Source organism: Pseudopodoces humilis, chromosome 10 (genome assembly GCF_049639895.1).
Source record: "Pseudopodoces humilis isolate 2021_Gansu_Grassland_sample_001 chromosome 10, ASM4963989v1, whole genome shotgun sequence".
Classification (NCBI taxonomy): Eukaryota; Metazoa; Chordata; class Aves; order Passeriformes; family Paridae; genus Pseudopodoces; species Pseudopodoces humilis.
In genome coordinates this window covers 30,079,787-30,101,504 of record NC_142209.1, presented here as the reverse complement: position 1 = coordinate 30,101,504, position 21,718 = coordinate 30,079,787, and the positions used below count along the sequence as shown (strand labels likewise).

At 45.0% G+C, this 21,718-nt stretch overlaps 1 protein-coding gene across 1 annotated transcript in view; it reads right to left on the bottom strand.

Annotated features, from left to right (window-relative positions):
- Positions 1-5,031: 5,031 nt before the first annotated feature.
- ROR1 (ROR family WNT receptor 1) overlaps positions 5,032-21,718 on the bottom strand; it is a 145,188-nt gene continuing 128,501 nt past the window's right edge. Inside the window, exons 5-9 of the mRNA XM_014250593.2 lie at positions 20,547-20,674; positions 17,985-18,302; positions 14,705-14,950; positions 10,521-10,732; positions 5,032-7,809 (exon numbers count right to left, since the gene is read on the bottom strand). Of these exons, the coding sequence (XP_014106068.1) occupies positions 6,397-7,809; positions 10,521-10,732; positions 14,705-14,950; positions 17,985-18,302; positions 20,547-20,674 (2,317 nt within the window). The 3' untranslated portion in view covers positions 5,032-6,396. The remainder of the gene's footprint in view (positions 7,810-10,520; positions 10,733-14,704; positions 14,951-17,984; positions 18,303-20,546; positions 20,675-21,718) is intronic.

Here is a 21,718-nt window from a genome sequence, read left to right as displayed (position 1 = left end):
CTAATATAATATATAATAATATATTAATTATTATATAATATATATAATATATAATATAAATTATATACAATAATAATATATAATATTATAATAAATATGTTGGTTTTCCTCCCCTTTCTGCTTTATTTTTGCTCAATTTTCTGCCAAAGCATTTGAAATCATCCCCTAAAGAAACCAGAACACCCAAAGCTCTACAAACCCACAAAGCCCTGATTTCATTCTTAATTAGCAGAATTACACAACCCTAATGGGCTGCACTGGCTGCTTCCTGCCCACAATAATCACAGTAACCTCTTCATTTGGATCTGGCCATGATCTCCTCACTCCTTTCATTTCCCCCTCATTCCACTGGAATTCCCAGGAAAGAGCCAGGACTGACACACGACCCCACAATTTGTTTTACTCTTCATTAAAATGAAGTTGTGTGGAAAAATCTGGATTTCTGGAGGGGAGAGCATTGGGAATGAGGACAGAAAGGAAGGTCAAAAAAGAAAAAAAATCTGGATTAATTTGTCCTAAAAACCCCCAAAGCCAGAGGACTGTAAATAACAGAGAGCCACGTGGTAAAATAAATCACTTTATCACCCATCCTAAAGCTCATCCTCACACTCCTGAGCAGCACTGACCATAGGAGAGGCCAGAAAACCTAAAAATGAAATTATCAGCTGCCTTTTTGGAGTGCAGAGAGCTGCTGGGGCCTGAGCAGCTGATAACAGAGTGGAAATCCCGAGGATCAAAGGATCCCTGGTGGATCTGGGAATGAGTCCTGGCCATTCCTGTCATCATCTGCTCTCCTGGCACTGCAGGAGGGATCAGGAATCATTGCTGCCTGCAAAGGGTGTTGGAGTCTGGGACACAGAGTGTGTGCCCTTGTTTCTGATACTCAATTCTAAGATCCAGAAAAACTCTGAATTTCATTTAACATGAAATTCCTGAGAATGTTTTCATGGTGATACCTGAGAACAAATGTTTAAGTTAGAAAAGGTAAAAGTGTGAGTGTGTAGATTAGAGAGTTTTCTTAAATCACTGGGTGAAAAAGTTAAAGTTTAGATAACTTTGTCCAACACAAGTTAAAATTAACTTTTATCCAATATCTCATCAATTTTATACCAATTTGGGGGGAATATCCCTCTTTCAGGTTATGACTCACGTGAATCTATTTCGAAATAATTATTCCATTTCCACCACTGGTGCCTGCTGCACCATAATTTAGTGTCCAGACCATTTGTATTTTTATTTATCCTGCAGTGCCAATTTGCTTTCCCTGGATTTGAGCCCTCAAACTCTGGCACACAGGACACACACACAGAGTTTTCCAGCTGGGATCAGGGTGGCTCCACACACTCAGCATCCCACGGGGCTTTTCCTGCTCTCTGAGCTGCCTGAAATCCTCTGGGGAGTTCCTGGGGTGATCCAGCTCCCAAGGATCTGGGAGAGGAGGGAATTTCCCAGGGACAGGGCAGCATCGATGTGTGGAGTCCCATTAAAAATCCAGTGGTTCCATTTCCTTGTCCAGCAATATCCCCAGTGCCCTGGCACAGGTATTTCCCAAATGTATGGAAAAGCAGATTGAGAGCAGAGATGGAGCAGCAAAGGTTTAGATATGAATTTGTGGGATGGTCATTCCAGCAGGAACCTGGAATTCAGCATTGAAGCCATTCCCTGTGTCCTGTCCCTCCATCCCTTGTCCCCAGTCCCTCTCCAGCTCTCCTGGAGCCCCTTCAGGCCCTGCAAGGGGCTCTGAGCTCTCCCTGGAGCTTCTCCTCTCCAGGTGAGCACCCCCAGCTCTCCCAGCCTGGCTCCAGAGGGGCTCCAGCCCTGGAGCAGCTCCAGGGGCTCCTCTGGAATCTCTCCAGCAGCTCCAGGTGCTGCTGCTGTTGGAGCCCAGGGCTGGGGCAGCTCTGCAGGGCAGAATTCCCCCTCTCCTGCTGCCCAGGAGGTTCTGGATCCCAGCACAGAGGGATGGGGCAGGTGGACCTTGCCCAGCACCACCCCACACCCTTCTCCCAGGGCTCCTCCACCCCTTTGTGCTGGGCTTGCCCCATCCCAGGTGCAGGAATTTGTGATCAAAGGCAGCTGAGCTCCCAGGAAAGGCTGTCTTTCCATGGGTGGGATGTTTTGTCTGTTCCCCAATGGCTCCAACCACCTGGGGGCTGATCCTGGGAATCCAAATCCCATCATTCCAGAGCTGCTCCTTCCATAGGGACCCCTCTGCCTTCCACAGCTCGGGATGGACCCATCCCTCATGGAGGGGGACTGGAAATCGTTATCATTGCTGCTCCAAAATGTTATTGGATTGATGATAAACTCTGGAAATTCCCAACAAACCCACTGGATTTACAGAGATATCCCCCACAGCTCTGACAGGTGCAGATCCTGCTCCCAGCACCACTCCTGCTTTATAATCCCACGTGTTCCCTACAGAGATTTCTGCTTTTAAATTCCATAAAAACAACCCAAATCCTCCACACAGCCAAAGGTTACAGCACTGCAGAATCTCCCTTTGTGTCTCAAGGTCAAAATTCCTTTACCAAGAGCTGCTGTTCCCTCTGCAGGAGCAGATAAACCTCAGGGTTTAGGGTAAAACTCAGCAAATTAAGGCCCAGAACCAGCCCAACACCATTCCCAAACGTGTTAAATGGGAAATAAAGGACACCACAGATGCGTCCAATAATTCCAGTTTCGAGTCAATTTTCCCTCCTTTGTCTTAAAGATCTTTTGATGTGCAGCCCCAATATTGTGTCTCTCCCTGTTTTTAATCATTTCCCATTACCTCAGCAATATAAAGTGTCCTGCAAAGGGCTGAGCTTTCATCTGGGGGAGATCAAAAAGATGGGCTGGACAGTGACCAGCTCAGGAGCAATATTCTCTCTCCTCCCACAGCAAGATAAAAACTGCTGCTTGGATTCCACGGATGTCACATCTTTGAGAGGCTCCAGGCCCACGGAAAGGGAATTTTCCTGGTTTTTCCATGGATGTTCTGCAGCAGAATCAGCTGCTCCTTCCACCCCCCTGACCACAGAACCAGGAATTCATAAAGGAATGCTGGTTCAAGTATTGTAACACACAAGAAAGATGCAAATGAAAATTCGATTTTGTTTTCCTAGTGGTTTTGTAGAAAGATTGTGGCTTTTTTTATTGTGCAAAAATGTTCTTTAGAGCAACTGTGTTCAAATGTTTCTTTTTGCTGGCTCAGGGCTCTGCTTTGTAACTCCTGAGCTCACACCAGAACCACGGGGAGCTTGGGCAGCACCATCAAATCCTTCAAATCAAACGGGATGTTGGGAACGAATTGTTCCCTGGGAAGGCCTTGGAATGGATTTCCCGGAGATCTTTGGCTGCCCTGGATCCCTGGAAGTGTCTGAGGCCAGGCTGGACATTGGGGCTGGAGCAGCCTGGGACAATGGGAGGTGGGAATGGGATGGGATAATGGGATAATGAGATGGGATGGGATAATGGTCTAATGGGATGGGATAATGGGATGGGATTTAAGGTCCCTCCCAAGCCAAACCATCTCCTTTGGATGCTCAACCCCGTTTGCAGGAGGCAAAAGCCAAAGCTCAGACACCCCGAGGAGGCTGAATCCTGCCCAAAAGCCAAATTCCTCCCGATGAACGTGCAGGAACGAGAGCCAATGGATGTGGGAGATAAACACACATTCCAGAGCCTCGGATCCAGCAGGAGTTTGTGCTTGGAGTGCTCTCCTGGCAGGAGGAGTTTGAGCCGGGCTCTCCCGGTGAACTCAAATCACGGGACAAGGAAACGGAGCTGAGGATTTCCCGGCCTTCCTGGAAATCCCTGCTCCTGAAAAGCAAAGCACAGATTCCCTCCTGAGCATTCCTGAATAAACACATCCTGCTGAGTTCTGAGCTTCCCAGCCCCCATTTCTGCACAGGCAGCTCTGGGCTTTTCCTCTCAATCCGGAGAGCGCAGAATTCCAGCCCAGTCACTTCCTCGGTGGGAACAAAGGATCCAAATCCCCGTTTCAGGCTCTGCCTCAGTGATCTCTAAATCAGCAAATATTTATTTTCTTTCACAGCGACACAACCAGCCCGGAGGGGATGAGACTGTCCAGACTGAAGGCTCAGTAAACATCATTTATCCAGGGTTTTATTCCCAATCCTCCAGAGCTGCTCAATCCAGCCAAGAGCGTTGCATTTCCAACAGCCTTGGCTGTGTTCTCCAAGAAGGAAGGGATGATGATTTAGCATCTGGAATGTTCCCTCTCCCTTTGTTTAACACAAAACCAGCTTTCACCCCATGCCTGCATTCCCACCTGAGGAGAGACTCCTTCATTTCTGGCAACATCTTATTTTCCACATTACCTCATCAGCTTCTCGAGGCTTTCCCTCTCATCTCTCCCCGAGGAGCTCCTGCCTCTCCCTGTGACCTCCCTGTGCATCAGGTGTGAGCCAGACCGTGATCTCAGCCCCACAATTCCCAGATTTTCCCTGCTGAGAGGGAGGGAGGGCAGGGAAAGGTCTTCCCAAGGTTTTCCAGGTGTGTTGTTCCGAGCTGGATCGTATCTGAAAATACTTTAACCTCACGGACCCGGCTTTGAAATAAAGGAGAAACCTCAAGCTGAGCTGGGAGCGGTTTGAAAGTAAAACCACCAAGTGTGTGAGGGATTATTTTATGATCCCACTGCTGCTCCTTAAGGATTAGGTTATTCCTAATTCCTGATGAAAGCCAAGGATGCCAGCTCAGCTTTCCTGAGCCAGGGGAGAGAGATCCTTCCTCCTTCTGGGATGGAGGAAATGTCGATGTGTCCGTGGTAAAACAACATTTTAATAAACAGTGGCATAAAATAATCAGTGTTTAATATCATCTCTGGCACGTGAAATACAAAAATGCACATATCTCAATTATAAAATAGCCTTTGCTATTACATTTCTTTTTCTTTTTTTTTTCTTTTCTTTTTCATGCTTGCCTAATTGAAATGCCCGTAATTAATAACTCAGTCATCAAGTAATACAGTGATTAAACGCATGCAGTGAAAACAAAGAAAGATATTTGTATAAAGGTAGTGGCTGAGTATCACCATAATATATTTCAGGAACATCTACATCAGGGTAAAAATCAAAAGAAACAGCCCAAGATATAAAATGCAGAGATGTATTTTCACTTCTGCTGTACAAAAAAACATCATCACACTTTTTGTGCAAAAAAAGATAAAAATAAAGTCCTATTTTACAACATTGTCAACTGAGCAAAAAAAAAAGATTGTTTTTGTGGACAATAAAAATATTATTCAGTACAAAAAAAAAAAGAGTCTGTGGAAAATGTACCGTACACAGCACGTGTGTAACTCATTAAAGTGGTTTCAAATGAAGAATCTCAATTGGTTCTACCTGAATGGGTTTTTTAATGACACAAATGGTGCATTTCTAAGTGGAAAATCGGCACTAATTCACATTATTAGACACAACCGCTATCGATGGATTTGCTGCCTGATGGAAATGCGAGCCTCCCTTTTTCCAGGGTTACTGGAGTCAGAGTCACTGAAATGACACAATAAATATTCCTGGGAAAACTGATTGTCATATATAAAATTGTGGTTTGGCGCTTTTCCATTGCACAGTTGCATAGCAACAAAAGGATATAAAATTCCTGCTTGAGCGACTAGATCATGAAACGTTATCTTTGAAGAAGTTGATTCAGGTTCTGAAATTAAAGCCCTTTAATTTCATTTCCTTTAAGGCAATTCCTTAAGAACTCCAGCTGTCCTTAGCAGCCAGCAGCAGATGAGGTTTGTAGACTGCAAGCTGGTAACTCCAGCATTTGTGCTGTCACATAAATGACATTTTTTGGTCTGAATCTGAGCTCAGACTCCCAACTAAACCAAAGACCAAAATCCCACCTGAAGTAACTGATTCAGCTCTCAGATCATATATTTGAAACACAATCCTCGACTGCAACATTTACAAATATTTTCCCTATTGGCACTGAAATTGCACACCCAGATCTCCGAATCTTTGCATCTCCTAAAAAAAGAGACAAATATTAAAATACGGTTTTCAGTATTAAAAAAAAGAAAAAAGTTCCCGTGATTTAAACCACGCCGGAGGTTTAAAAAGCTGTGAAAAAGCATTGGATAAAATGTTTTTATTTTTAAAAGAAAAAACCCCTCAAATTCCCTCTTCCCCTCTTTGAATTGTCAGTGGCACTTGGAGAAACGTGGCCAAGGCCGAGGATTCCCACCACGTCTGGTTGTGCCTGCCCATCCTGGCGAGCAGTGAAACTTCACAGAAGACACTTTGCTGCAATGTCTGTCCAACAACCAGAAAAAAAAGGATCTTTAATAAAATATTTGAATAGTAAAAAAAAGAAAAAAAAAAATATTCTTTCCTACCCCTTCCGAGTCTAAAGAGTTCTATTTACAAAGGCCTCGTGTATTTACAATTCCGCCGAAATCACGGAGTCGTTGGGTCCGTGGATGCTGGAGTCCCCCAACAGGGAAGACTGCTTGGAGTCAATTTTGTAGGGTTTTTGAGTTTTATTGCCGAACACCGTCATCCCCATCCCCGCCGGGTGGCTGGGAATGGCCATGTGGGATAGCAAGGGAATGTTGGCTTCCTGGTTGGAGCCCGACGACGGCAAGCTGGTGACGTGGCCGGTGCTGGTGGAGCCGCTGGCGCTGCTGGGGGAGCGGCTCTTGGGAGGGGGGCAGTGCTGGATCACCCTGGGGGGACCCTGCGGGGGGTAGTGGGGCGCGGGGAAGGCGGCGTACCCCGGCGGGATGGGGTACCCGTTGATGGGGATGTAGCGTTGGTTCTGAGCCAGGGGCGGCCCCATGAAGCCCTGGGGGATGCCCTGCGCCGGGAACATGTAGTTGGGGTAGCGAGGGTTGCTGAGGTTGCTGACGGGGCTGGCGCTCAGGGACGTGGTCTGGGTGGTGGCGTTGCCGCCCGAGGGGGTGGTGGAGCTGGTGTGGCTGGACAGGCCCTCCCAGGAGCGCAGGCGAGCGTGGATCTCCTTGAAGCGCGGCCTGCGGGAGGGCAGGTCGTGCCAGCACTCCGTCATCAGGCTGTACATCCTGGGGGGACAGTCCTCGGAGCACGGCAGCAGCTGGCGCTTCCGGATCATCTCGATCACCTCCTGGTTGCTGAAGCCGTAATAAGGCTGAAGGCCGAAGCTGAATATTTCCCACAAAACCACCCCGAAGGACCAAATGTCGGAGTCGGAGGAGAACTTGCCGTACATGATGGCCTCGGGGGGCATCCAGCGGATGGGCAGCAGGGACTTGTTCTGCACCCTGTAATAATCGGCCGAGTAGATCTCCCTGGAGAGCCCCAGGTCGGAGATCTTCACGTGCAGCTGCTCCCCGATCAGGATGTTGCGCGCGGCCAGGTCCTTGTGGACGAAGAAGTGTCCGGCCAGGTACTCCATGCCGGCCGCGATCTGCACCGCGATGTGCAGGAAGTCGCCGTGGTCCAGGCTGGACTTGACCGTGCCGTCCTCGTCGCTGCTGCAGCCGACGTCGGAGTGGGGCGAGCGCATGACCAGGAACTCGTGCAGGTCGCCCTGGTTGGTGTACTCGAACAGGAGGCACACGGGCTGCTCCTGCGTCACCACGCCCAGCAGGCACACGATGTTGGGGTGGTGCAGCTCGGCCATCAGCGACGCTTCCTGCTGGAATTCCGCCCACTGCTGCGGGTTGTTGAAGTCCTTGAGGGTCTTGATGGCCACGAGCTGCGCGTGGTCCATGCCCGGCAGGTAGAGGTGGCCCTTGTAGATCTTGCCAAAAGCGCATTCCCCCAGCTCCTCCATGAAGCGGACGGCGGAGAGGGGCAGCTCCTTGGCTTTACTCTGTGGGAGAAACACCAGCAACACATCAGGATGGAAACAGCCTCTGGAAAGTGAAATCTCTTGGTGCAGGACGGGTGGGAGCCAAGGGGACGGACACAGGAGCCACCATCCCACTGGATCAGCCCAAGGGACACCAGGATCCAAACGGGATCACCGCGCTCCAAAAGGGAACAAAAAGAATTCCTTCCCATCCTCTCCACCAGGTCAGGTACAGCAAGAATTGGATCCAAATACATGCAGGAACCATCAGCATCTCGGCATTTGGCCTTGGGCAATTCTGTACTTCCAATTGAATGTGACTAATTTCAGGAATTGAGGCAATTCCCATGCTCTAAGAGGTCCATGCTGAAGTGTTTTCTGGGCCAGGGTCTGGGGTTTTAGCAGGAAAAAAGTGATTTTGCTTTAAAAACCATGTCCTTGTAGCCAATTCTCCCTTGACTTTGCTGTTAACCCTTGCAGGTACAGCAGAGTCTGTTCCCACTATTTCTGCTCCATCCTGAAACTGGGATAGTGAGTTTCTCAAAGGAGAAAGGCAAACCTTTTAAACATTTATTGCCCTTTGGGGTGCAGATATTCACTCCTGGAGCATAAAGAACCTGTAGCATTCCCAACTTCCACTTGTGCTTGTAACACCCAAACCCACTCATTTAGGGCCCTCAGTAAATCCACAGGTAGTAATTTAAGGTTAATGAGTTTGGGATCTAGATTCTGTAAATTAGTGTAAACATTGGCATTTGCATTCCTGAAATCATCTGAGGCCAGCTTTCCAGTGGCAATGTGGGGAAAAACCTGACACTTCAAATAATCATGGGGAAAAAGCCATTTTAGCACAAATTAATTCCAATTATAACAATCACTTATGACTTCTAGACAAACACTGCAATAGCAATAATAATAATAATAATAATAATAATAATAATAATAATAATAATAATAATAAAGCCATTTAAGCAGGCAGCCCAGTAGACTGCACAGTGAGGGCAGGAAATTAGCTATATTGTTGAGGAACAGATGGTTTATATTACCCAAATCCTTTAGGCTAAAACTTGTTTAGGTCTGGCATATTGTAAATTATATTTTAGTAATGAAAGTGAAATGACCTCTGTCTGACCTGAGCCTGGGTCCGTCTGTTTGAAGCAACAGAGTGGAAAACTGGGGGAAGAAAATGAAGTCATAAAGTTTTGGCAGGAAGGGCTCATTTGGAGTAAAGCAGTTGTAAATCTGCTCAGCTTTTGTTTGACAAGTATTTGTCACACATGAGTGTCCAAAATGTAGGGAAGTGTAAAATACACAAGAGGCAGCAGAGGGAAACCCACCCCTTCCACCTCTTCTTCAGCTCCAGGACAAGATGTCCTTGATTTATTATATTTTTGAAGGCAATTAAAATCCCTTAAAACTGGAGGAAATGCTAACATTCCTATTTATGCAAGCAAACAACTGCCTCAGTGGGAGCTTGAAGCTCAAATGTGTTTTCACCCAAAGCTCACATCAATTTTTAAAATAAGATTCCATTTCCTTTCCTTGAAAATATTGTTTGAAAGGCAATCAAAATACTGGAGACAGGGAGAGCTGGCTTTCCCAGTGGGAAAATCCTGAATTAGCATAAATAAAAGGAAAATATTTCTTGCAGCACATGACTTGCAAATTGAAAGAGAATGGTCAATATTTGCAAATATTTCCAGGAATTTTTGCTTTCCTGTGCTGTGTGTGCCAGCAGGAAAGGTGGGAATTGCATCTTCAATAGAAAGAGGATGGAATTCCCATTATCTTCAGTTTAACTGGGATTGAACTCCAAATTCCCAGCAGAACAGGGAGCAAGAAGCAACCCCAAATTTAAGAAAATATTCCAGGAGGTTGGATGCAAGATGCACACTGACTTTATTCAATGTTATTTTACTGCTACCAATATTTTGAGATAAAACTACTCCAAGCTGTACAGGAAAGCTGGAATTGGGAACTTCCAGGGAAAATGAAGATAAATTCACCAGGCCAGTGTGTGTGGGATTGAGATACAAGTTTTCACTCTAAAATGCTTCAAAAGAACACCAAATTCCAGATGAATAAAACCCATCAAGTTCTTGAAGAACCATAAAATATCTTGGGTTGGAAGGGAATCCCATGAAACAGGAGGGAAATTCTCTTCCAGGGTATTCCTGTGCCTGTGGATGGCAGGAGGGATTTCCAGCCCTGGCTGACACCAGGAAATCACGAGGTTGCTCACACTTCAATCAAAATGATTTTTAAAATTCTTCCTGAATTTGGAGCAGGAGCTGTGCTGCAGGCAGAGCTCTGAGGCTCTTCTGGTCATTTCTGCTTTTAACTGAGGGAATGGGTAAGCCAGAAAAGCCAAGGAAGAAATCTTTCCAAAGGTGATTTCAGCTGAGTGAAAGGTGACAGATGAACTGAGCAGAGCCATGAAAAACTCCTGAGGAAATGCTGAACCACATCTTTACCTGAATTAGCCTCTCACTTCAATGAGGTGTCCTAGAGATGCTTCAGGAAGGGCTTTCTTGCTTTATCACACAAAAACTCCTTTATTTCTCCAGGGACACGGACACACAGGAATTACACCCCTGGTCCAGAAAACCCTCACAAAAATCACCCCAATCACAGGCAGGAAACCACCTGAATATTTCACTGCTGGGTTCTTTGCAGCATTTCCCTCCCTGCCTGTGGAGACAGCGAGTGTGGAAGCAGAAATCTGGGTTTACCTTTGGTTTGTAGGCGTTGAGCATGGACATCTCCACGTTCTGCCCCCGGACGTGTTTCGGCTGCCTCTGCACCGGAGGGGACGAGGATTTCTGGTTGTTCCGACAGATGCAGATGAAGAAGAAGAGCAAGGCTATGGCCAGGGGAATGGTGACACTCGGCACCAGGATGTACAGGATTTCCATTTTATTCTTTTCCTTGGAATCCTTGTAATCTGGTTCAGGAGGAAAAAAAAAAACCAACAAGGGAATGAAGCATCCCACAGAGTCAAACACATCCCTGGGTCAACTAAAAGTGTTAAAAATAATCAAACATCCTTTTTATCTTGCTAGAAATCCACCTTGAATGTTGTTTCATTTAATTAATATTAAAAGGAAAAATTGTTTTGTGGAGGAACAATTCTGTGGGGACACACAGGAACAGTCCCTGTCAGGTCAAACCCACAGATGGGCAGGAAACCCATCAGTTCCCAAGTGGAATGCTGTGAGGTTCCTTTGCTTGGGCTGAAATGATGTCCCAACACAGATCCACAGAAAAGAGAATTTCTAAAACACCTTATGGAAGTTCCAGGGACTTGGAATTAAATTATTTTTAAGGTCCCTTCCAAGCCAGACCGTTCTGTGATTCCAAGGAAAGCTCCGGTGGGAATACAAACTCCTTCTCTGTGTCCTGGTTTGGGACAGTTTAAAGGAGAACACTCTGGATTGAGCTGCCTCCCTTGAAAAGTTCAACCAATCCTTTTCCAGCAGGAAGGAAAGGATACAAGCAGGAGGAAGTGAAAAAAGAACAGTTCACTAGGAGCAGGGTGAGGTGCCAGGAAAGCCGGAGCAGGGATGAAGGGGAAGAATGCGGAAGGGATGGGAAGGGGGATGGAGTAACACAGTCCAATCCCTGCAATCCCTGCTCCCTCTCAGGGCTCTTCCCAGAGATTTTGGAAACACCATCTTCTCTTTGTCACTGCCCAGTGTATCCAGCACTGCATCCCCTGGCTGGCTCCAGCTCCCCAGGAAAAGCTCAGAGGGAAAAGCAGCGGGAGAGGGGAGATGCTTTGGGAGGAGCTCAGGGAGCCCCTGATGGGGTGACAGGGACAGATCCCCCATCCCGAGTGTCCCAGGGACAGATCCCCCATCCCCAGTGCCCCGGGCACAGGGACAGATCCCCCATCCCGAGTGTCCCAGGGACAGATCCCCCATCCCCAGTGTCCCAGGGACAGGGACAGATCCCCCATCCCGAGTGTCCCAGGGACAGATCCCCCATCCCCAGTGCCCCGGGCACAGGGACACGGAGCCCTGCTCTGCCATTCCCCAGGAGCATTCCCAAGGCTTAGGCAGGAATTACACCCGGATTAACGCACTCACTGCAGGGGAACTCGGAGGATCCCTGGAACCCGGGCCGCCCTGGCTGTTTCCAAGGAAATTGGGAATGCCTGAGGCAGCCTGAGGGAGTCTGGGAGAACGGGAATGTTTTATTATCCCTGCAGGGTCACTCCAGTTTGTTTGTCTGTGTTTTCCAGGCTGGATTTGTACAAGTGCTCAGCGGCCCACACAGATCTCTTTTATGCACTTCATTAAACATGAACTTGATCTGAAGCTTGGGCTCCACTCAAATTGTAACAGAGGCAAAGTTCAAATGGTTCTGGATGTCACTTTGCATAACCCCTCTCCTCTTTCAGGCTCATGCTGTCCTCTGCTCCCCCCACGCTCCTCTCTGATCATTCCTTTCAGATTAATTTGTGCCATCCACGTTTGAACTGAGAGGAGAGGTAGCCCAAATATTCCTACAGCCTTTGGGAAACACCAGAGGACTAAAGCACCATCCCCAGGACATTCTCCCTGTTCCCAGAGAGGCAGGGATTCACACACTGCCCTCCCCAACCTGCTTAGGCTTGGCTTTGCTAAGCCTCGTGCTCGAATTAGCCCGTGTTTCATCTTCCCACAGTCAGGGTGACAAACTTTGATCAAACAGATCTCTCACAGCTTGTGAGATACATTGGGAGAAAGGAAAAGAAAGCAGCAGCACGAGGCAGAGAGAGACCTGGGCACCAGTTCATCACCTGAGCTATTCCAGTCAAAGGCAATTATTATTCTTATTAAGTAGCAGCCCCCGCCGTGAAGCCTCATTAGCTTAATGGGCTTCTTGGGAGCCACCCTAATTAAATCCATTTCCCATCTAGGCACGTCCTGCTGAGGCAGAATGCACAATACTGATTAAAATGGGCCTGAAATGGCTCTTTCAGCCAGTGCAAAACCAGCAGAATGCAAGTCCCACACGGTATTCTGGTTTTAATATGCAGATTAGCACTTAACAATTCAATTAGTGCTCACCTGATCCAGCTCTGTTTGTATTTAGAATAATAAAGCCACAGAACAACTAGTACTATTTAAGGCAGCAGTGAGAGGTTTTGGCAATTAAAACCTTTGTCAGGAATTCTCCAGCCCAGCCAGCCTATCTCAGTTATTATCAAGCAAAGCTTGAAAACCAGAGAATTTGGCTCCAAAAGTAATCCAGATCAAAAGCCTGAGCCAGGCCTGGAATCTCAGAGCCCATCTACAGGGGGCTGGCACAAAAATCTTCAGAATCCTTTTTTGTTGTTATTATATATTTTTATATATATTATATATTTTATATTTATATATATTTTATTATATATTTTTATTTGAAATAACAGCAGAAGAGATACGGGACTCAAAAAGGGGGGGGGAAATCATGGAAAAGCCCTCAGAGATCAGCAAGTCCAACTCTTAAACCAGCACTGCCTTGTTTAAAAAAATAGAGGAGACATTGCCAGGTCCTTTAAAATGGATTTGAAGTTTGTGTTTACAGAATTGCCCCAGCTGCATTTTGGGTTTGCAAAATGACTAAAAAGGGAGATTCAGCTCTCATTTGATTCTGCTTTTCAGAGACCCTGGGGGAAGAGAATGGAGGACCTGAACAAATGGGTCCAAATTGTTTTATCTGCATATAGAAATAACAATATTGATAACAGGCAAAAAAAAAAAAAAAATACAGCTATTTGCACGGACATGCCAGAAATGTTCTGGAAATTCCACGTTTCACACAAAATTTGATGCTGCCTACAAGTTGTCACAGTAACATTTACCTTTCCCCTCAGAAAAGAGATTCCTTTGATGTTCCTGCTCCACAGCCAGAACCAAATTAAATTTTTTCTGGTTATGGTTATGAACATTCCTGCAGTGAGACATGTTCTGAGTCAGCTCCAAGGTCTTTTTCAATTAATGGAAAGATGGGAATCGATGCCAAAATGGGATCTAAATTATGTTCTTACTGAAAGGGTGGATGAGGGGGAAGGCAGATAGTCTGGGCTCCATCATGTGCATCTCAAACCCTCTCCCAGTTTTTGGGCCCCTCACAAGGAGAAAGCCATGGAGGGGCTGGAGCGTGTCCAGGGAAGGGAAGGGAGCCGGGAAGGGGCTGGAGAATCCCTGAGGGAGCTGGAAAGGGGCTGGAGAATCCCTGAGGGAGCTGGGAAGGGGCTGGAGAATCCCTGAGGGAGCCGGGAAGGGGCTGGAGAATCCCTGAGGGAGCTGGGAAAGCTCAGCCTGGAGCAAAGGAGGCTCAGGGGGAATTTCTGGCTCTGCACAAGTCCCTGGCAGGAGGGGACAGCCGGGGGGATTTGGGATCTGCTCCCAGGAACAGGGACAGGAGGAGAGGGAACGGCCTCAGGCTGGGCCAGGGGAGGTTTGGGTTGGATATTTGGGAAAATTTCTTCACTGAAAGGGTTGTCCAGCCCTGGCACAGCTGCCCAGGGCAGTGGTGGGGTCTTAAAAGGGCCTCAAAAAGGGATTTGAAAGGTGTGTGGATGTGGCATTGGGGACATGGGGCATTGGAGGCCTTGGCAGTGCCGAGGTTGGACTCGATGACCTCAGAGGGCTTTTCCAACCTCAACAATTCCATGTTTCTCTGATTTAATTTGGCTTGTGGAGTTGTATTGACTGGAACAACCTTGAAAGTCAGGACCACTCGAGCTGGCAGTGCACAGCCTTCCCCAGGAAATTATTTTCATGCCACCATTTTGTCACTGCAGCGGCAGCAAGGTCTCCTCGGAGCGGGGCCAGCCGGCCTTTCCTTCACCTCTGTTCCCAGGGCCTCACCAAAGACCCTTTTTGTGCACCAAACCCTTCCCCTTTTTGCCCCCAGCTCCAACCCAAAGCAGCTCAGGCGTTACCGCAGGCCGGGACATCGCAGAGCTCCGACTTGAAGTTCTCATCCAAGGTGAAGCACCACGGAGCGTCCTTCTGGTTGCCGGGGTTCCTGCAGTAGGAGTGGCCCCCGTTGAGCTCGGGGTACCTGGCGGCAGTGAAGGTGTGGGTGTGGGGGTACTGCGAGTTCCAGGGCTGGCACTGCCGCCCCGAGCGCGTCACGCTCACCGTGCCCCGGTAATCCACGCCCGTGCTGTTGTAGCACCTGTGATCTGCAAAGACAAGCAAAAGCCAAAGCTGCTCGTAATTTAGGAGTGTGAAGGGGGAAAGAGGGATGGGAGAGATGGAAAGCTCCTCCACAGACAGCTCAGCACTGGGAAATCGGTGGGGAAAGGGCCCAGGGTTCACTGGGTGATGGCCCCAATATATTCCCAAGCACACTGGGGAGAAAATCCCGCAGAAGAACTTTAACTTCCAATGAAACTCCTCATTCCCAGCCCCAGGGAAGGCCGAGGTGCCCCAGGGATTCAGGTGACACAGACACCTGAGGTGCCAGCAGGGACACACAACCACATCCCTGCGCTCCTGCAGGGAGGCAGCTCTGCTGAAAATATTTCTGTTCTCTTGGTTCTTGAAGAGAAAAACTGAAACTTGAGCTGAAAAACCCCAACAGCGACTGCAGGCTCTGGAGCACTGCTGGAGGCAGCTCCTGTGGGGATGGGCTGCTGGCATCTCCCAGCACGGCCCAGTTTGGAACCCCAGGCTCCCAGTTTGGGCCTGCTTTGCATTCCCGTTCCTGGGAGGATTTAAAGCTTATGCTCCTGTAGTGAAAACAGCTTCTGCCAAACGTTTTTAATATAAGATACACAAAAATAGGCAAAAACTATGATAAGAAATTGAATTGCAGCCGTTATTTTCATAGGTGGACAATTTGTGGGAGCTGTGTTTGATATTTGACTGTTCAGATGTGGAAGGGCTGTGAACAGGCTGCAGCCCAGCCTGATCAAAAGCCAGAGCCTAAAATTAGGCTGGCTTAGGTAGGACAGCCCTAGAAATGCTCCTCATGACAGGGATCCCTCCACTGCACTTGTGGTGCAGCCAGAGCACGTCAGGCTGAGGTGGCAGGAGGATGAGGAGCAGGGAGGATGAAGCCGACCATATTCCTCAGCATCCAAATACTTACACTCCATAGTTTCCTACTACTTAGCGAAGACCTGAAAATATCCTTCAGATTTCCTGAAAATATCCTTCAAAATTCTGGAAAAAAAATCCTTCAGAACTCCTGAAAACATCCTTCAGAATTCCTGAAAATAATCCTTCAGAACACCTGAAAAAAATCCTTCAAAATTCCTGAAAAAAAATCCTTGAGAATTCCTGAAAAAAATCCTTCAAAATTCTTGAAAAAATATCCTTCAGAATTCCTGAAAAAATTTTTCAGAACACCTGAAAAAAACCCTTCAGAATTCCTGAAAAAAATCCTTCAGAATTCCTGAAAAAAATCCTTCAGAATTCCTGAAAAAAAATCCTTCAGAACACCTGAAAAAAATCCTTCAGAATTCCTGAAAAAAACCCTTCAGAACACCTGAAAAAAATCCTTCAGAATTCCTAAAAAAACCCTTCAGAATTCCTGAAAAAAATCCTTCAGAATTCCTGAAAAAAATCCTTCAGAATTCCTGAAAAAAATCCTTCAGAATTCCTGAAAAAAACCCTTCAGAATTCCTGAAAAAAATCCTTCAAAATTCTTGAAAAAATATCCTTCAGAATTCCTGAAAAAATTTTTCAGAACACCTGAAAAAAATCCTTCAAAATTCTTGAAAAAATATCCTTCAGAATTCCTGAAAAAATCCTTCAGAACACCTGAAAAAAAATCCTTCAGAATTCCTTAAAAAACCCTTCAGAATTCCTGAAAAAACCCTTCAGAATTCCTGAAAAAAAATCCTTCAGAACACCTGAAAAAAATCCTTCAGAATTCCTGAAAAAAACTCTTCAGAACACCTGAAAAAAATCCTTCAGAATTCCTAAAAAAACCCTTCAGAATTCCTGAAAAAAATCCTTCAGAATTCCTGAAAAAAATCCTTCAGAATTCCTGAAAAAAATCCTTCAGAATTCCTGAAAAAAATCCTTCAGAATTCCTGAAAAAAATCCTTCAGAATTCCTGAAAAAACCCAAGAATTCCTGAAAAAAAATCCTTGAGAATTCCTGAAAAAAATCCTTCAGAACTCCTGAAAAAAAAATCCTTGAGAATTCCTGAAAAAAAATCCTTGAGAATTCCTGAAAAAAATCCTTCAGAACTCCTGAAAAAAAATCCTTGAGAATTCCTGAAAAAAAATCCTTGAGAATTCCTGAAAAAAATCCTTCAAAATTCTTGAAAAAATATCCTTCAAAATTCTTGAAAAAATATCCTTCAGAATTCCTGAAAAAATTTTTCAGAACACCTGAAAAAAATCCTTCAGAATTCCTTAAAAAACCCTTCAGAATTCCTGAAAAAACCCTTCAGAATTCCTGAAAAAAAATCCTTCAGAACACCTGAAAAAAATCCTTCAGAATTCCTGAAAAAAACCCTTCAGAACACCTGAAAAAAATCCTTCAGAATTCCTAAAAAAACCCTTCAGAATTCCTGAAAAAAATCCTTCAGAATTCCTGAAAAAACCCTTCAGAATTCCTGAAAAAAAATCCTTGAGAATTCCTGAAAAAAACCCTTCAGAACACCTGAAAAAAATCCTTCAGAATTCCTAAAAAAACCCTTCAGAATTCCTGAAAAAAATCCTTCAGAATTCCTGAAAAAACCCTTCAGAATTCCTGAAAAAAAATCCTTGAGAATTCCTGAAAAAATCCTTCAAAATTCTTGAAAAAATATCCTTCAGAATTCCTGAAAAAATTTTTCAGAACACCTGAAAAAAATCCTTCAGAATTCCTTAAAAAACCCTTCAGAATTCCTGAAAAAACCCTTCAGAATTCCTGAAAAAAAATCCTTCAGAACACCTGAAAAAAATCCTTCAGAATTCCTGAAAAAAACCCTTCAGAATTCCTGAAAAAAATCCTTCAGAATTCCTGAAAAAAACCCTTCAGAATTCCTGAAAAAAACCCTTCAGAATTCCTGAAAAAAACCCTTCAGAATTCCTGAAAAAACCCTTCAGAATTCCTGAAAAAACCCTTCAGAATCCCTACCCTTGCTGGACAAGGGAAATTCACCCGTGAGCCGTCAACGCCCAGCGCTGGCTCCGAGTGGGATGCACGAGCCCTTCCAGCCAATCCTGGCACAGCAATACCTTTTCCATGGAGAAAATCAAGACATTTTCCACTTACTTTTATTGATGGGATCAGCCATGGGGATCCCGATGCGGATACAGTTGACAGCCTCGGGGCTGTCGGGCTGGGGCAGATCTTCGCAGTTGGGCAACTTCAACCTCATCAGGATCATGGGGTTAGACCTGGCAAAAATGTACTCGGTCTGGCACAGGACGTTCTCCAGGATCTCACACTCGTCCCGGCACAGATCCCGAGGTTTGGGAGCGGAGGAGGTCTCGTCGCAGTAGGGGAAGGCGTAGTGGCACAGGGAGGGGATGGCAAACTGGGAGCACTTATCCGACAAATGGCTGGAGGTGCCGATCATGGTGAAGGCAGCTGGAAAACACCAGGGTGTCACTTGGGAATTGTTGGAGGGACAGAGAGTGTGCCCTTGGCTCTGACACCCAAGAAAACACTGGATTTAAATGTTAAAGTTAGATAGAAAAGCTAAAAGTGTGTGTAAATTAAGGAGTTTTCTTAAGTCACTGGGTGAAAAAGTTAAAGTTTAGAGTTTAGCTTAGAAAACAGAAGACAAGATGGAGAATTTAAGGTGTCTCTTGTCCTTCTTCACCTTCTTCTTCTAGAGGTTTTTGGGTAGTAGTGGGTGATTGGATAGAGAATGATGCAGTGCAGCACTCAGGTGTTGGGTCATGGGGTCATTAAGAAAAATAATTTACCTGTCTATTGTTAATTGGGTGAAAATTGAAACTTTTTCTCTTTTTGGTTCTGCTGCACTTGTCACACCTGGATTTCCTGGTCCCCTCTGAGCTCCTTTGGGATCCTCCCTCACGGGTGGTTCTGTTTATCTCAGCTCTCTGGGTCAGAAGAAAACTCCAGAGCTCGTTAGGATTCTGTTTCTTGTGTTTATTGGGATGTTTGCACAAATCCTGGCAGGTCTCTCCAGACTTTCTGCACAAGTTCAATTCATCCTGCCCCTTGGGCTCTGATGGCACAAAATGGCCCCAAAACACGTGGCTGTTTCATCTTTATATCTATTTTTATCCAATTAACAATAGACAGATGTATTCTTTTTATATATTAACAAATAAGTTTTCTATATCTACTCATGTAATTAAAACTGTGACTAACTCTAAACCAATCACTCTTTGTGCTCCTAAAAACTGCAGAATCATGGAGAAGAAAGAAGAAGGAGAGTTTAAAACCACACCTTTCTTCCTCCATGTATTAAACACTCTAAAATCTGTATTTTTCACTTCAGTGACATACTAAACATTCTACTACTTTCTACTTAATTTTTATATATCCTGGTTTACCCAGGGATATTTAGAAGACCTTCTGTCAGTGACAAATATTAATGGATTAGACAAAAATTAATTGACTAATACCTTTTTGGAGAATAAGACAAACAGAAATGTCACTCCATTTTTAGACTCCTACAAAAATAAGTATAAAGATAAAAGAACTGTGAAATTTGGGGCTGTTTTGTGCCTTTTGAGCCAATTTGAGCCAGGTGATGATGGGACAAAGAAAGGTCTGGGGAAGACCTGCCAAGACTTTTGATAATATATTAATAAATACGAGAAACAATAATCTAAGGAGCCTTTGGAGAATCCTTCCTGAAACAGAACTGAGATAAGAGGAATTCTCTGTATCCCAATGGTTTTTCTGTGCTGTTGCCTTCCCAGTAAAACCCTCCCTTCCCACTGCAGCTGTGCAGGAATTACGGCACTAATTACACTGGAAGTTATTAACGATGCTGATTTCACTGACAAGGAAAACACATCAGGTTTTCAACATGGGATTAATGCTAAGCTCGTTATCCAACCCCCAAATGTAATTATTCCCTTAATTATTCCTTTTTTTTTTTTTTTCCTTCCCAAATAACTTAGAATAATTTACAAATTCATGTAATATTTGCAAAACCAACAGGTGAACCCCAAATTCCTGCACCTTTGTGGAAGGTGACGACTTTCATACAATCCCAAGTAACTTTTCAAACTAAATGCTGGAAGATTATGAACTGGTGGCTCCACATTTCCTTTCTTGGGGAAATGAAGCCTTTTTCTGAAATGCTGGCAGTGTTTGGAGACAAAGGGAAATGAGAAATTTGGGATATTCTGACAGCAAGAAAAAAAATAATTTGAATATAGACATGATTACCAGGACTAGGATCAGACCAAGTTAATTTATATGAAAAATAGAGAATATCATGATATCTATGATATCTGTGAATTCAGCAACCCCATCAGCACATCCCACAAAATTAATGGCAGCTGGTTCTCCCCTAAATCCAAAGGAATAATACTATTTGCTGGATTATTTATGCAGCTTTTAGCAGCACCTAAATTATTCCAGCCACATTAAATCAACTAAAGCTGGTCCCACTTTGCTTTCAGAACCTGCTGGGGTAACAGCAGCATGGAGTCTCCCAGAAGCTGTAAACACACAGCCCCTTCTCCTTGAAAAAAATCATATTTTTAGGTGTTTTGGGAGGAGCTGGAGGAGCAGAGACACCCAGACGAGCTCATGGCAAAAGGGAATAAAAACCAAAACAAAATAACATTGCTGTTTATAAAACCCCAGCAGCTTTTTGGGAGCAGCCAAGGTGTTTTTACCCACCTGTAATTTGATTTTCTATTTCCCCCTGCATGTGCAAGGACTCCATGTAGATGGTTCTGTTCCCAATGAAGCGGGCGCAGGCGATGCCCCTGTAAGGCTGGCAAAACCCATCCTCCTCATACTCATCCCTGAAAGCAGCCAGAAACACAAAACTGTGACTGCAAAACACTGCAAACAATCAGGGTTATTTCCTTCTGTTCAATAAAAGCTTTGTTTGTTTAAATAAACCGCCCCCCTTCATCTGCCTGGTAAAAAATGGCATTTCAGCTTAGCCAAAATACACATTAATGTTGTATGAAATGAGTGCTTTTAAGGCTCTGCTCAGAAATACACCCAGCCTTGATTAGAAGAGAAATATAAACTGCCTGGAAAAATAGGGTTGATGTTTATTTAAAGCAACCAACACATAGTTTTCTATTTTTGAACCAAGCTTGTGCTTAATATTGATAAAGCCAGCAGGAAGAGTCATGCAAACAGAATTTAAAGTGGATATAGAAAATCCAAAAAGGATCCTGGAAATAGGAAATGTTTGCTCAGCCCTCCATGAGCAGTGACATTTAGTGCTAAAACAGAACCAAAACTGAGACAGGAGCTCAACAGACACATTTCTTTCATTAGGTGCTTTCTTTTAGGCAATATAGGAGACATTTAATCCAGAAATTCAGTTTTATTTGCCAGTGCTCTTCAAACAAAGCAAAGAAAGGCAGACACTGGATATTTTGAATAATCAGCACTGAACAGGGAGTTTTAGTGGGGTTTTAGTGATCCCTGAAATCCCAAGGGCACAAATCAGCCCTTTCAATTCCCTCCTTTGAGGATCCAATAGGAAATATTTTGCACTGAGATTTTTGGGATGAATTTTTTGGACAGACACCTCGGCTCTTCTCGAGGTGCCAGAAAAAGGAGAAAGTTTGAAATCATGAAAATTTGCTGATATTTTCTTTGTTATTCCTGCCTGGCCCAGCCAAGCTCCTCTCAAACTCGGATAAATGATTTGGGATGATGACAGGGAACAGGTTATTTCCTGTGTGTGAGGAATTCTCCCTCCCCCAGATGCCCAAAGCCCAACAGTGGAACCACACCACGCCTCAATAAGGGAAAAATCAGGCGCTTTTTTTTTTTAATCAACTCTTCCTTTAAGTTTAACAAAAGCCACTTTCATCCTCTCCTGA